General features: G+C 39.1%; 1 protein-coding gene across 1 annotated transcript; it reads left to right on the plus strand.

Annotated features, from left to right (window-relative positions):
* The first annotated feature begins 13,333 nt into the window (after nt 1–13,333).
* On the plus strand, nt 13,334–14,718 carry LOC147603793 (uncharacterized). Its single transcript, XM_086796319.1, has one exon. The coding sequence runs from the start codon at nt 13,471–13,473 to the stop codon at nt 14,716–14,718; it is 1,248 nt and encodes a 415-aa protein (XP_086652445.1). The 5' UTR covers nt 13,334–13,470.
* Nucleotides 14,719–16,210: the final 1,492 nt, after the last annotated feature.

A 16,210-nucleotide genomic window follows, 5' to 3' on the forward strand; every position in this document is an offset into this window, starting at 1 on the left:
CAAAGCAACATCATTTTAGGCTATATGAACTCGCTAACATGTAGAGTTGTAATAACAATGTCCATTGTTTGGATAGATCCATATATGTACTAGATCCTTAGGATTTAGCTTTGAATCCAAATCTATGTTGTTTATAATATTGGTGCAAAGTCCACACTCTTTGTTATTCCATTGTTTTACATCAAAGTTTTTTCCAAACTATTCATGGTCTTGTGCTACACCTATTTAGATGAGGCTCCATAACTACTTTTTAGAGTTTGAATGTTGCATTTTAAGCTCATTATGTGCATTCTCATTTCATATGTAAGAAAAGGTTCAATCTTGGCAAATCAAAACGTTTGGCAAACATCAAAGTTTGCAATGTTATGTTGGCATTATTCATTGACTTTTTCACTACGCCAACCACTACCACTCTCACTCTCGCCATCTCTGAAAGATCAAAGGAGGGTTCTTTTGTTAAATTTGCAGCAATGTGATGAGCTATGGTGGATCAAATGCTAGAATCAACATCATTAGAAAAGAGATTAGATGATAATTAAGATGTGATTAGTGAGCAATTAATTGATAGCTTAATGTAGGCATGGATAATCAAAAACCAGCAAATTCTCATTAGGCCAATGCCGCAATTCATAGAGTTTACATCCAAGCATCTAATCCCACTGATTTCTCCTTGATTCACTCCACCTCTTTTGCTTGATTCTCTCCACCTCTTCCCAAAATATCTCCACACCTCCTAAATCTCCTCATTTATTCTCTCCCAGTAGATACTTCTCACCTTTTCACAGCTTCTCTCACATTTACAGATTCTCTTTTACAGCCTCTTGCCAAGGGCTTGTTCCCGCACACACCTTATTCATTTGTATATTTCAACATCTTTTTCTTGATATGATCAGGATACTTGTTGAATCATTTTAGTTTCACAATGGTGATTTAACGCCAGATCGGATTGAGTACATGCGTGTAGATCAACAAAGTGAAAATGTCTACCATGATGTACGTCTAGGTGTAGAGAGTTTATTGGGCTTCATCAACTTCAAAGCTTATTGGAAACCACAACCATCCATTGGTTGAGTCAATGGTTATTTGCGAGAAACAAGAGGAACTACACACTTAGCGATGTTTTCAAGACTAAATGGGATCTTCTAGAAGCACCTTTGTCTTTTGGGTTTGAGTCATAGTCTTGGATATCATATTTACTTGTTTTGGAGAGCTTGGAAAAAATTAAAGCCATACACTTTTCCTTTCTTTAGGTTTCACCTCATTATTGAAATTTGAAGCATATACTCAACAATAATAAACTACATACATCCCAAAAAACCCATATGATGAGGTCATGCCAATCATTTGGAAATGTGAGAATCTAGAAAAAGTTTTGATCTTTCCAAACAAGATCATTAGGTCCAATATCCATAACTTTACGGATACTAAGTTTTGGCTTAAAGGCCAAATCTAGATGGAACAAAATAAAACTTGGTACCTGAGGCACAAACTTGATATGTTTTTTATTCTTCAAGGCAAAGCAATTGTCAAAACCATACACATATCAAGCTCATTTTTGTGATTTAAAACATGTGTCCCAAAAGTAAAAAAATGGGATTTTCCCAAATTATCTAATAATGTGTTGAAGATCTTCCGTTGGGAAAAGGAAGATGGTACTCAAGAGGATCTCGCCATCCCTTGGGAAAGGGAGAGGGGGGTGTTGCCTCCATGAGTGCCATCGGAGTTGGCCATGCACGTCGGAGATATCAAAAGGCACTTGCAGCAGTGAATGATGGTCGAAGATGTCGGAGGGCATTGGTGGTGATGCGGTCAGAGGCGGTTGAAGAGGCACTGGCATGGTGACTGCGGTCAGAGCCATCAGAGGGCATCGACGGTTGGAGATGTCGGAGGTGATGGTGGGAAGCTCTTGGTGGAGTGTGGAGGACCTAGCTTCCTATCCATAATATATGAGTCGGAGAGGATTGTTGGACAAGAGAACAAGGAAGTTGAGGAATAGGAACATTGAATAATTGAGTAGGAATATATGAGTCGGAGAGGATTGTTGGACAAGAGAACAAGGAAGTTGAGGAATAGGAACATTGAATAATTCCTTTTGTTAAGTGGCAGCAATTGCCAATGGATGAGGCTACTTGGCAATCTTTGGAGTATGTGAAATAATATGGCCTACTTAAGGAAGGTGTTACTTGACCAAGTGACATGACTTGTATGGAGAAAATGGGCAAAACTTGGGATTATAGGCATGCTGTAATTTCTAGATAGTTTTGGTGAGATCCATTGTTGGGGTCATTACTCTCCTCCAACAAGCTTCAATGGTCATCACAATGGAAGAATATGATGCGGGACATGATTGGCTAAGTTTATGCATGTCATTGATTTCATTTGAGGCTATGTTGAATTTTAGATGTCTTGTATGATTTTGAGGATCAAATCTTTGGGAAGGGACGGTTTGTAATGAAGCAAAGGCTAAGGTCAAAAATATATAAATAATGGGCCATGAACAAAGCTATTATAAATTGGGCCTTGGGTTCATTGTAGGGATCTTTTTAGTCATTCATCACTTGGACATCTACATGTTCTCTTGGCTCCTTTCTTGGAGATGGGGCCATCCATGGTCTAAAACTCATGGCAAGCTTGATAACCATCCTCATGGTGAGAGGTTAAATCACTTAGGCCTTATGCACATTCCTCCTTTGCTACATGTGCATATGGATTTTCTCTATTTTCTTCATAATCTCATGAATTTCAGAACATGTGTGCTTGATTCTTGGTCTAGATCCATTTTAGCAATAAACTCACAATTTTGAGCATCTAAAAATGGCATGAGTATGCGGCTTCATCATAGCAAGAAGTCTACAAATGAGGGTACAAAGGTCTAAGCCTCAAAGTACCAAAAGTATATGTGGAATCGATGAAAGATATATGAACCAGGACATAAAATAGTGACTCAAAATATCGATCATCGTAGAGCCATGAAGTTAATGCATGAGTGACACTCCTAAGAGGGCTTAAATTAAAAAATGTTTAATTTAAGGAGTAGATGCTACCATAGAGAACATGGTTGGTGGTTTGCAACAACAACACTACAAAATGGGGGTGATTGGGGCCTAAATATTAAACAATGTTTGATTTGAGGACATCCTAATGTTGAGGGCTTAAATCAATAATTTGTATATATCCCAATGCTTCAAAGATCAACTTTAACAATGTTCGATTTACACACCCAAATGAGTCGAATCAAACAATGTTCAATTTAAGGACACTCCAATGGCATCCCATTAATGTTTAATTTAAGGACATGCCAATGACATCCCAGTGCTTAAGGTCTCAAATTAAACAATGTTTAATTTAAGAATTAGATGCTACCATAGAGAACATGGTTGGTGGTTTGCAACAACAACACTAAAAAATGGGAGTGTATGAGGAATGTAAAGGGTTGCAAACATCATAATGCTTGAGGGCTCAGATCAAACAATGTTTAAGTTGGGACACCCCAAATAACATCTCAATGATTGAGGCCTCAAATTTATCAATGTTGAATTTGAGAATATCCCAATGCTTAAGGGCCCAAATCAAACAATGCTTGATTTGTGGACTACGTGCTATCATAGGCGATGAAGTTTGTGGTTTCCCAAGAGCTTAAAAATGGGGAAGTATGACCGATGAAAGTCTAAACACTCGAGGGATAAATTTTTAAAATGTTTAATTTTTGGACACCTGAATCAATCAAATATTACAATGGCTACTTTGAGGAAATCCGAATATATTAAACTGAATAATGTTCCATTTAAGGAGACTTAGTGGAAAGGTCTAACATCAAGTGAGTCAGGGCTAAATCAAACATGATTCAGTATAGGCAGTCAACAAAGGGGTGTTGACCCCTCCTTTGAGTCAGGGCTAAATCAAACAGGATTCAGTATAGGCAGTCAACAAAGGGGTGTTGACCCCTCCTTTGAGTCTTCCTCCACTAACCCTTCCTCCTCTAACCCCTCTTGTGAGTCCTCCCCTCCTCTAACTCCCCTCCTTTAACCCCTCTTGTGAGTCCTCCCCTCCTCTAACTCCCCTCCTTTAACCCCTCCTCTAACTCCTCTATTCTGCCTCCTCTGATTCCTCCTCTGAGTCCTCCTCTGATTTCTCCTCTGGTTCCTCCTCTGAGTCCTCCAATCCTCTGACTCCTCCTCTAACTCCTCCTCTGACCCCTCCTCTAAGTCCTCCTCCTCTGACCCCTCCTCTCTGACTCCTCCTCTCCTGTATGTATACATGTATCCTTCCATATTTTTTCATTGCAATTCATTCACCCATTTTTATATTAGATTTTGGATCTTTAAATAGCCAAGATAAAAATAAACTCTTCATCTTCCTCCTTCAAGCAAACCTTCCTCTTTCAAGCAAACCTCCATCTTCAAGATTTATGATCTAAGCTCAATCATCTCCACCTCTCCCATGTGAATCCTCAATCATCTCCACCTCCCATGTGAAACGTTATTCATTTCTTACATCATTAAATTCACCTTTTTATCCATTTACTTTTATCCACTTACATTCACTAATGTGGCAAATAACATGCAACCTTTGATGTGTGATAAAATACACATAAATACAAATCCATCCACAAAGGAATTACGAGATTCTAGATCCTTTACAAATTGCCACATAAGGTAAGTGGAAACGTAGCTGAGTTTACAAACATGGCCTTTGCCAAGCCATGGCCAATAGTGTTGGGAAGTAGCCCACATCCAGGCGCGGGCTACTTTCCAACACCATTGGCCATTGCTTGGCCATGGAAGGCATTGTAATTTTGCTCATGCATAGTATATATACATATAGACCCCATAGATTTTTCTTATGCCATCATGCATGGAATACACACATATTGTACCCATTATACAATCAATACATGGCTATGATTGTGCAAGCAACACTATTGGCCATGGCCAATAGTGTTGGGAAGTAGCCCGCATCGACGCAGGCGCTTCCCAACACTATTGGCCATGGTTTGGCAAAGGCTTTACCATCATGCATCGTATATATACATATAGACCCCATATATTTTGCTTTTGCCATCATGCATGGAATACATACATATTGGACCCATAATACAATCATCCTTGCACACATAACCACCAATGCTAGCAAAAAGGAAAACTCTCCCATGCTCTCCATGATACTTGGTTTTTGGGTCACTGTCAATACCCCGTTGGTGGTGCAATTGAGATGTTTATATGGTTATGCAACTCCACCAACACACACTCATGGGATGTGGATATGTCCAAGGTCTTGGGGCCACCTGGTCCGACTCGTGGCGTTTGGCCAATTGCCACCAGGATAAGCCTCACCATTGTTGAGATTGAAGATCTTAATGCAAGTGGTTTTGTTTTGGAGAAAGGAAGCTCAACCTCCAATCAGCAGAGAGATCACCACACCACTCCAAGGTCAGTCAGCAGTGTACATCCTAAATATAGAGACAGCGGCGCAAGGTAGTTCGATGGAGGGAGAAGTTGACAAAGGAGTTCAATGAAAAAATTGAAAAGGGTAAAAATCTCTCGGCTGAAGTGGTGTTGGATGGAAGAAAGTTTTGGGTTTTGGTTGTTTGTCCGTGATTTAGTCCTTTGAAATCCTTGTAGACTATTTATGCATAGAGTGTATTGAGGTCGAATGTACCTTGTTTTGAGGTGTTCCACATCAATGGATTTTTATTTTTTGCAATGAATCTCTGGCTAATATGGAGCTATAAAAAATTGCTTCTATAAGGACTTGGGAGGAATATGAAGGCAAGTGAGAGTTCTATTGTAGTGTTGGATGTAGGTTTGTTTGTTTGATGGTGTAGCATTCCATTTTTGACATGCGAGGAGTGAGATATATTTCTAGCTTGCATAGGTCAAGGGTGACAAATGAATCCAAGCCAATGATATTTTTGGATGCTTTCTTGATGAGAACGTTGAGCTCCGTTGGCTTCTTGTATTTAACTTGAGTGTGTTAATCCTCGTTTGATTTGAACCTTCAAGCATTATAATGTGGTTTGATTTGATCCCTCAAGCATTGCAATGTCTAACCCTCATGCTCTCTCATTTTTCAGTGCTCTTGCAAACCGCTCTTGCAAATCATCATGTTCTCTATGGTAGTATCCAATCCCCAAATCGAACATTGTTAGATTTGAGCTCTTAATCATTGGAGATGGCATGCCCTCAAGTCAAACACACTAGCAGGCTCTCAAATTGAACATTGATCGATTTGAGTCCTTGACTAATGGGATGTCTTTGGGTGGTCCCCAAATTAAACATTGTTTGATTTTGACCCCTTTGAGCGTCTTCAAATCCAACAATATTAGATTCAAGCATCCTTAAATTGAACAATGTTAGATTTGATCCCTCAAGCATTGGGATGCCCATAAGCCCTTACACCCCTCATGTACTCAAATTTTCAGTACTCTTACAAATCACGACCATGTTCTCAAATTTGCAGTACTCTTACAAATCACAACCATGTTCTCTATGGTAGCATGTAGTCCTTAAATTAAACATTGTTTATTTTGAGCCCTCAAGCATTAGAATGTCAAGCATGCCCTCAAATTGAACATTGTTTAATTTGAGCTCTCAACTACTAGTGGGATGTAAATAGGGGTGTCTTCAAATTGAACATTGTTTGAGAATTGAGCTCTCAACAAGTAGTGGGATGTTGTGTCCTTAAGATGAACATTATTTACTCATTTCGATGTCCTAAAATCTAAGGATTGTAAGATTTGAGCCCTCAAGCATATTAGGATGTTTGCAACCCCTTACATCTCTCAAGCTTCCCCTTTGGATCCACCAACCACATTACCTATGGTAGCATGTAGTCCACAAATCAAAGACTATTTAACTTGCGCCTCACTTGCGCCCCCAAGAATTGAGATATTCAAATTGAACATTGTTCAATTTCAAGCCCCAATCGTTGGGGTGTCCCCAAATGGAACATTGTTTAATTTGAGGCCTCAACCATTTGGATATCATTGGGTATCCCCAATTTGAAACATTGTTTGATTTGAGCCCTTAATATTCCGATGTCTACATGCCCACGTCTCTCACATGCTCTCCCATTTTTCACTGCCTCTTGCTAAATCGACCATGTTATCCATGGTAGCATCTAGTCCTCAAGTTGAACATTGTTTGATTTGAGCCCTCAAAGCATTGGGATGTCATTGGCATGCCCTCAAATTGAACATTGTCTGATTTGATTCATTCAAGTGTAGTACTCAAATTAAAAAAATGTTAGATTTGAGCCCTCAAGCATTGGAATATCCACAAACCCCATCCTTCTTTATGCACCCAATTTTGTAGGACTCTTGCAAACCACCAAACCATGTTTGCTATGGTGGTATATCTAGTCCTCAAATTGAGCATTATTCATTTTGAGCCCTTAAGAATTAGAGTGTCATTAGCGAGCCCTCAAATCAAACATTGTTTGAGTTTAGCTCTCAAGTAGTTTTGTTTGAGTTTAGCTCTCAAGTAGTTTTGTCAATGGGGTGTCCCCAAATCAAACATTGTTTGAGTTTAGCTCTCAAGTAGTTTTGTTTGAGTTTAGCTCTCAAGTAGTTTTGTCAATGGGGTGTCCCCAAATCAAACATTGTTTGAGTTTAGCTCTCAAGTAGTTTTGTTTGAGTTTAGCTCTCAAGTAGTTTTGTCAATGGGGTGTCCCCAAATCAAACATTGATTGAGATCTCAAGTAGTGGGATGTTGTTGGGGTGTCCTCAAATTGAAGATTGTTTGATTTGACAAAGATTGCTTGAGCCCTCAAATCAAACATTGTTTGAGTTTAGCTCTTAAGTAGTTTTGTTTGAGTTTAGCTCTCAAGTAGTTTTGTCAATGGGGTGTCCCCAAATCAAACATTGATTGAGATCTCAAGTAGTGGGATGTTGTTGGGGTGTCCTCAAATTGAAGATTGTTTGATTTGACTAAATCAGGTACAATTCTCAAATCAAACATTGTTAGATTTGAGCCGTCAAGCATTGGGATGTTTATAAACCCTTACATCTCTCATGCTTTCCCATTTTTCAGCTCTACCACCAACCTCATTGCCTATGATAGCAGTTGACAAATCAAGCATTGTTTGATTTGAGCCTTCAAGCATTGGGATATGCTCAAATTGAACATTTTTTTTATTTGGGGCCTCAATCGTTGAGATGTTATTTAAGGTGTCACCAAATCAAACATTGTTTGATTTGAGCCCTCAAGCAGCATTGCAATGTTTGTAACCCTTTTCATTCCTCATGCTCCCCCATTTTTCATTCCTCATGCTCCCCCATTTTTTAAAGTTTCTCTTGCAAAACCACCAACCATGTTCTCTATGGTATCATCTAGTCCTTAAATTAAACATTATTTGATTTGAGCTCTCAAGCATTAGGATGTCATTAGCATGCCCTTAAATTGAACTTGTTTGATTTAAGCCCTTAAGTAATGGGATGCCATTGAAACGTCCTTAAATTGAACATTGTTTGATTCGACTCACTTAGGTATCCACAAATGAAACAATGTTTTGATCCCTAAAGCATTAGGATGTCTACAAACCCTTACATACCCCTCATCCTCCCCCTATTTACAATGACCTTATAAACCACCAATCATGTGCATTATGGTAGCATCTAGTCCTCAAATCAAAGATTGTTCAATTTGAATCCTCAAACATCAAAATGTTGTTGGTACACCCCCTCAAAATGAACACTATTTGATTTGAGGCCTCAAGCATTGGGATGTCATTGGGGTATCCTCACCTTGAACGTTGTTTGATTTAACTCATTTGAGTGTCCTCAAATAGAAAATTATAATTTTTAGGACCTCCAATGTTGGGATGTTTACAACCCTTATATCTCTCAAGCTTCCCCATTGTTCAGCTATTGGGAACTAACCACATTACCTATGATAGTGCATAGTCCATAAATCAAACATTATTAAATTTAACACTTCAAGCATTGGGGTGTTCTCAAATCAAATATTGTTTTATATTTAGGCCTTAATCATGTGGATGTCATTGGGGAATTCCCAAATTGAATATTGTTTGATTTAAGGCCTCAAGCATTGCAATGTGTAATCCTCATACTTTCCCATTTTTTAGTGCTCTTGTGGACCACTACTAACCATGTCCTCAAATCAAAGATTATTTTATATTCAAGCCTTAATAATGTGGATGTCATTAGGGCATTTCTAAATTGAATATTGTTTGATTTAATCCCTCAAGCATTGTAAGGTGTTATCCTCATACTCTCCCATTTTTTAGTGCTCTTGTGAACCACTAACTATGTTCTTAAAGTAAACATTGTTAGATTTGAGTCCTCAAGCATTGGAGATGTCATTGGCATGAGCTCAAATCAAACATTGTTTGATTTGAATGCTCTAGTAATGGGATGTCTTTGGGGTATTCTCAAATTGAACATTGTTTGATTTGACTCATTTCGGTGTACTCAAATAAAAAAATGTCAGATTTGAGCCCTCAAGCATTGGGATATCCACAACCCCTACACCCTTCATGCACCCAATTTTACAATACTCTTGCAAACCACCAACCATGTTTGCTATGGTAGTATCTAGTCCTCAAATTGAATATTGTTCATTTTGAGCCCTCAAGTATTAGAATGTCATTGGTACATCCTCAAGTCGAACATTGTTTGATTTGAGCTCTCAAAAGTAGTGGGATGTCATTGGGGTGTCCCCAAATTCAACATTGTTTGAGTTGAGCTCTCAAGTAGTGAGATGTTATTGGGGTTTCCTCAAATGGAACATTATTTGATTTTACTAGTGAGATGTTATTGGGGCGTCCTCAGATGATGGAACATTATTGTGTGTCCTCAAATGGAACATTATTTAATTTTACTCATGTATCCCCCTCAAACTGAACATTGTAAAATTTAAGCCCTCAAGCATTGAGATGTTTGTAACCCCTTAGATTGTTAGCTCTTAGGAACCACCAAGCACATTATCTATGATAGCACATAGTCCATGCATAAGAGGCATTGTCGGCACACAGAATAGTGTGACCACTTTGCATAGTCTCCATATGTTTGACCAAACTTCTTTGAGAAGTTATGTGCTTAGAAGCACCACTAGTGGGGTTAAGAAACTAACTATCAGAGATAGTTACACTAACATGCATCTTGTTCACAATTATAATTAAAAATAGCCATTAGTGAGAAGGCTTGATGTGGACAACAATATTAGCAGAGTCCTCTTTCTTGGAACTATGATTGTCAGCAGAGGCAAAACTATTATGACCTTTGTTAGATTTTCCATTTTCTTATTTTCCTTATTTTAAAGTTGAAAATAAATTTTAATTACATGTCTGGGGTTCTTACAATACTACTAAGTTATCTTCTTTAGTTGTTCAGGAATCGGAATCACCCTTAGCCTCAGAAGTTTGAATAGAATTGGTCTTTTGTTGAAATTTCTTTCCCTTATCCTTGCATGCTAGAGTTTGATCACTGCTAGAACTCTCAGAGACATCCTTTCTAGCTTGTTTTTCCTATAACAGTAAGCTAACAAGCTCTTGATAGGTAAGAGAGGGGCTGCATTACCTCTCAAAGAAAGCCAAAGGCAAGTACTGAAACCTAGATAATATTCAAGCAATCTGTTAAGTGTGATGTTAGTCATATCCTTTTTAGGAATGACTTCATCAATATTGAGAAGTTGCTTGCTCAAGTCTGATAATTTTGTTAAATGTTCATTCATGGACCCTTTTCTTGCATATTTTCATTATAAGTTGTCTTCTATAAGAAAGGCAATCCTTGCATCATTTTTAGCCTAGTACATAATTTTTTGAGAGTGTTTGAATCGGACGATGCCAGAGAAAGTGGAATCATAAAAAAAAGAAAAATCGTCAAAAAAAATCACCAAGTGAAATTGATAAAAAGTAGAATCAATAGAAAAGTAGAATGACCAAAAAGTAGAATCGATCGAAAAGTGGAATCGATTGATCTAAACAGTTGGATCAGGTGAAAACCACGAACAATTACAGAATCAAAACGATCCAAGATGAAAACGATCCAAGAACAGGCGATTCTATGTCGACTACAAGATGTCGACTACAAGTGAAGCGGTGGAAAGTGGAATTAGATCATTTTGCTAAAATGATCCGACTAAGAACAAAACGATTTGATTATAAAAAATGAGTTGACTTCTATTGTGCCAAAATCGTTTGTAGAATTGCTTTTGCAGATGCTAAATCCCTTATACAAATCAACTACATCAAAGCTGATTCTTAAAGTAGAGGAGCTGATTCAAGATGAGAAAGCCTCCCTCATCATAGTATAGAGTGTAAGAGTGATTTAATGGAAAGCTTGCAGTACCATCATGCATTGAAGCTTTAACCTGAACTAAAGCCAACTAGATAAACAACAAATCAAACAAGCTATTAATAGCTTGAATACAAGCTATGGAAGCTTGTACACAGTGTAGAGAAAAACACTAGAAAGAAAGTTATGAAAAAGCTTTGCTCTGATACCACTATTGGCTCAACAAAATGGAGAGGAGGGATCACACACATGTAATGCTCAATGATAGGAACACAAGGATGTAGAGTGAGAGAGATTGGCTAGCTTAAAAGATAGATATAAAGCTTTCTACAAGTACAAATGAGAAAGCAACCCTAAATTGTAAATGAGGTTGTTTATATACTAGCTAACCCTAAGGTTCCTATTCACACCTGCATGGCCATGGGAAAAAATCCAGTGAGAAGTGCCCATGACATAAGTGCATATGATCTCACAATAAAGGACTACCAAATATCTAAGAAACATTATCTACACGTATAGTATTAATGAACATATATGGTACGGATGAACATTAGATTAAATAAGAAGATGGAGTTTTCTTGTGGTATGTGTACATATGGTAGCATAAATAGGAAAGTTACCATCACTTATAGAGTTCATTGTATCTCCCTTTTCTTAAAACACTATAGGAATTAGTGAAGATATTGCTAAAAATCAATGTAGCTAGAATTTTTGTGGAAGCATTTTTTAATGAATGTAATCTTATTTATCATATTAGTTTATTATAATCTTGAAAATCTATATTACTTTAAAATTTAGACTTTTAAGATAAAGGTCTAAGGAGTAACCTGACTTGTATGATACATTTCTCTTTGTGATCAATGTGGTTCGCCCTTTAAAAAACAATATGTTATCCCCTAATCAAGTCATCAATCCCTTGAATAGCCCAAACCCTTATGCTCTCATAGAAAAAGAAAACCCTAAGCTAAACAAGAATGTAATTATCAATTAGCAAGGAGAGAAATAAGCAATAAGCAAGATGATCAAAACACATTCTCACATGGAATAAGTTAATAGTCCACTCCTTGTTGCTTATATGCTTCTCTTCTTACCACCACATTCATCGTTTGAAACTTATCGTCCACTCCTTGTTTCTTATATGCTTCTCCTCTTACTACCACATTCATCGTTTGAAAGTTACATAATATTTTCAAGGTTTGTTCACATTTTTTATCATATGCTTTTTTTTGTTATGATGGTACCTCACATTTTTTTTCTAGTTGTCTTACTAACCTTAGGGTTTTGCCCAAATGTTTTTTCCCCCCCTTTCACACACAAATACTCAAAAACCCACTGACTCTCTCTCTTGCACATAGCATTCTCTTTTAGCTCCTACACACACGCACGCACGCACACACACACACACACACACACATTTACATAAACCTTATGCTAATTTTTTTTCTCAGAAATCTCTACACGATTTCTTAGGTTCTACAACTAACCATGTATTTCTGACCAAAAGGGGACATTAACTTGTGGTGATGCCTTGATTATAACTACACAAATTAACAAGCAAATAGGCAAATGGATCAATATAAAAAAGCATTATCAAAGAGGTAATCCGGCTAGGCAAGGACATGCTTTGTAAGAGCATCTTCACGCAGAGTCAACATAGTCTCAAAGGTAACACTCTTCTCGAGCATGTACATTGCTTCAAAGGTGTTGCATCTCTTTTGCACTATGTATTGATGATGAACACTTAGATGATTTATACACACCAACGGATAAGATCAAAGGTTGATGTGGCAAGATAATAAAAATATTCCCAAAAAAAAACCTCACCCTTAAATTGCTTGATGCTTGACATTTTATTGTAAACAAGAGCTATACTTACACAAGCAATAAATGCAAATCAAAACATATATATATATATATATATACCAAATCCAAACTTTTAAAAAAGTGTAAAAAAATAAACGAATCGCTCCTTCAACCTTGCAAAAAGGCACGGCTAAGTCCGTTGGCAGCGCCGTTTCGGGCCTCTTCCCAATGGAGTTGCAGTACGAGAAGTCATAGAAATCTTGCGGTTAACGTGTGGAAATGCGAAAACCAAAAATCGTACGTGGGGAGCGTGCGATTCCGATCGACCTGCTGATACCCAAATCCTTGGCCAACAGAAGTTAGCTGTTCGCCGCATAATATACATATATATATATATTGAGAGAAGAGCTGCAATGGGGAAAAAGGTGCATCTTACAACAATTTTTCCGCAGCTAAATTTTCCCAACGTTCAACTGAAGCCCAAGAGGTGTCAAACTGCTGAGAATCACGTCTTTCAAGTGGAGTTGAAGGTCCCGGGTGCGGGGGCGATGAACCCTGATTTGAAAAACTCGAGGGTGCAACTGGGCAGCAAATATACGAGCTTGACGGCGGCCTCTCTCGTGGGCAACTTCGGTGGCCGCGTGGTTAAGGACGACTCGAGACTCATTCGTATCCCACACGTGCCGAGGGCCGATGAAGACCCGATTCGTGTTCGTGGATTGGCGGCCGCTTGGGTGCAAGAGAAAAGAACACAACTCACTGAGAGTCGAGAGCTCTCCAAGGCTGCCAGCGAGGAGATTGGAAGAGAAGCAGCAGCCTACGCCACATATCTCTTGGGCAGCCTCGCGGATTACCGTGACCCCGATTGCTGGAGGACTCCAATTGTTCATTATGTCGAAAATGGTCGGTGGCGTCAGGCAGCAGCTGCGGCGGGTCGATATTCAGGGCAACCACCTGATCGTAGGTCTAACAACAATATCCATCGTCATCATAACAATGCTGCTGCTGTTACGTCTAATTGGCGGCTGGGAGCCCCTCGAATCACAGCACTCGGAGGGTCCAGCTTTTTGCCTCTCGTTTACCGCCTCCGCATGGACGTCAACGTCGACGCCAATATTTGGTCCCCTTGCTTCTTTAACAAGAATTTCAACCAGCGCTCGGAGACTCGCCAGAACGTTACCCAGGCCAAAGGCTGCAAGCCAATCAGACATCTTCCGTTTTATATTCCTCATCAAAAGTTCCCTTCTGTCTACTCGAGGTTGCCCGTTACCCGGAGGATCAATCGCAACTACAAGGGAGGGGCTGTTCACGAAGACTATCATGCTGGAGACGGCCTTAAACTGAAGCCGTGCTATGGTGTGGCCAAGGAGGACATGATATATTATATGGAGGAGGTCGACGTCAACAACGCTGCTGAGGACCTGCAAGAATACGGGCGGTTTCTAGAAGGGTGCATACCAGAAGATGCGGATGACGTAGAGGAGCAGGAGGAGGAGGAGGAGGAGGAGGGAGGAGATATGATCATCGACAACGAGGAGGAGCAGGACGAGGAAATCAAGGACGATGATGACAAGGATCCGAGGAAGGATGACGTCGACCTGCATGAGGAGAGTAGCGACGATGACGACAGCGAGAGCGAGGATGATGACGTGCTGCTATAGACGGATAAAGAAATACGGCGGCTATATATACCGCCCCAGTTAAATAGCGTGACCCTGGCAGACGGCCTCTCTAAAATCTCTTCCAAGCCGCCAGCGCAAGGCCCGAGCGCTTAGAGAAAAGTAGCTGGTGTGCATCATCGTTGTCCATGTAGAATGGAGATGTGCAGGAAAATGTGGGATATCCTTCAGGAGCTTCAACATTTCCTTTCCTTCCTCTTTGGGCAGGAGGCGGGAAGAAAAAGCAAGGTGGGGACATTTTGTCATGTCCCCACAACCTCTTACTATTTGGGACATGCTCTTATACTAGTGGGGAACCGCTCCTCTCTTGCTCTCTTGCAACAATGTGCCCCGTTTGTATACTCCTACCACATGGCAAAATGACATGGTGATAGAGAGCGACAAGTGGGTGAATGCTATGTAGCAAGGGCAAAGAATACTAGTGAGAATAATAGTGTAAAGATACTCCGCTCTCCATACCTGATTACAACTTGGCCAAAAATGACCAAGTCACCCATTTGACCTAAGCATCCCGTTCGTGCACATCCCCCTTGAAGCATTTGTTTGAGAGTAGTAACAGTGACACAAGAAAAAAAATGCATGGGTCTAGCCTTCTATGTAGTATGGCCAAGTTCAAAATCACCATAGGAATTTGACCCTTGGCAGAGAGAGTAGTAACGGTGGCACAAAAAAAAAAAAAAACTCATGGGTCTACCCTTCTTTACTACCCTTCTTAGTATGGCCAAGTTCAAAATGACCATGGGAATCTAACCCTTGGCCATTTCCAGACTACTCGAGGGGGTGGGCCTTTGTCTCCTCAAACATTCCCTTAAGGCTTTTGACCTTTAATCTTACCTTACCAATGAGCACCCAAGCCATTTCTACACTTTAAGAATTTAAGTACATAACTACATAAGATGTTACCTGCCGCTAGCCATTATACCTATTCTACAAATCTAAGATTGTGCACATTAAGCTCGTTTAACTGTACACAATATTTCACATAGATAATAGCTGGCTTTGATTGCGAGAACAAAATTTCTCTATAAGGAGCTTGCTTGTTACACACACACATGCCCCTATGATCTTAACTATCAAGCATGATTGCTTATCCATCACCCTATAATTTTGATATGTACAACAATATTTGATGTTACGTGGCCGTCATATTTAAACTACAAATCTAAGATTGTGTACATTAAGCTTGTTTTAATTGTACATGTTACTTCACATAGATATATCTTTGATTGATTGTGAGAATAAATAAGAATTTCTCAAAAAGAGCTTACCTTTGTTTGTGTGCAATTGCACACACACACACTTACACTTTTACTCATTTTCATCATTGATATTTTTAAATGCTTTTCCATAGTGTGTATGTAGGTAAATAGGTTATATTTATGAGAGATTATAAGTATGAGTATAGAGGTTTATGATAGACTTAAATGAGCATATATACATTAATAAGCATATATCTATAAGTAAAATGAATGAA

The sequence above is a fragment of the Cibotium barometz genome, chromosome 63, assembly GCF_041138505.1.
Source record: "Cibotium barometz isolate CiBa-2024 chromosome 63, ASM4113850v1, whole genome shotgun sequence".
NCBI classification, from domain to species: domain Eukaryota; kingdom Viridiplantae; phylum Streptophyta; class Polypodiopsida; order Cyatheales; family Cibotiaceae; genus Cibotium; species Cibotium barometz.

What these genes read in the sequence shown, in the direction of transcription:
- LOC147603793 (XM_086796319.1), top strand. Translation starts at nt 13,471, where the DNA reads ATGGGGAAAAAGGTGCATCTTACAACAATTTTTCCGCAGCTAAATTTT.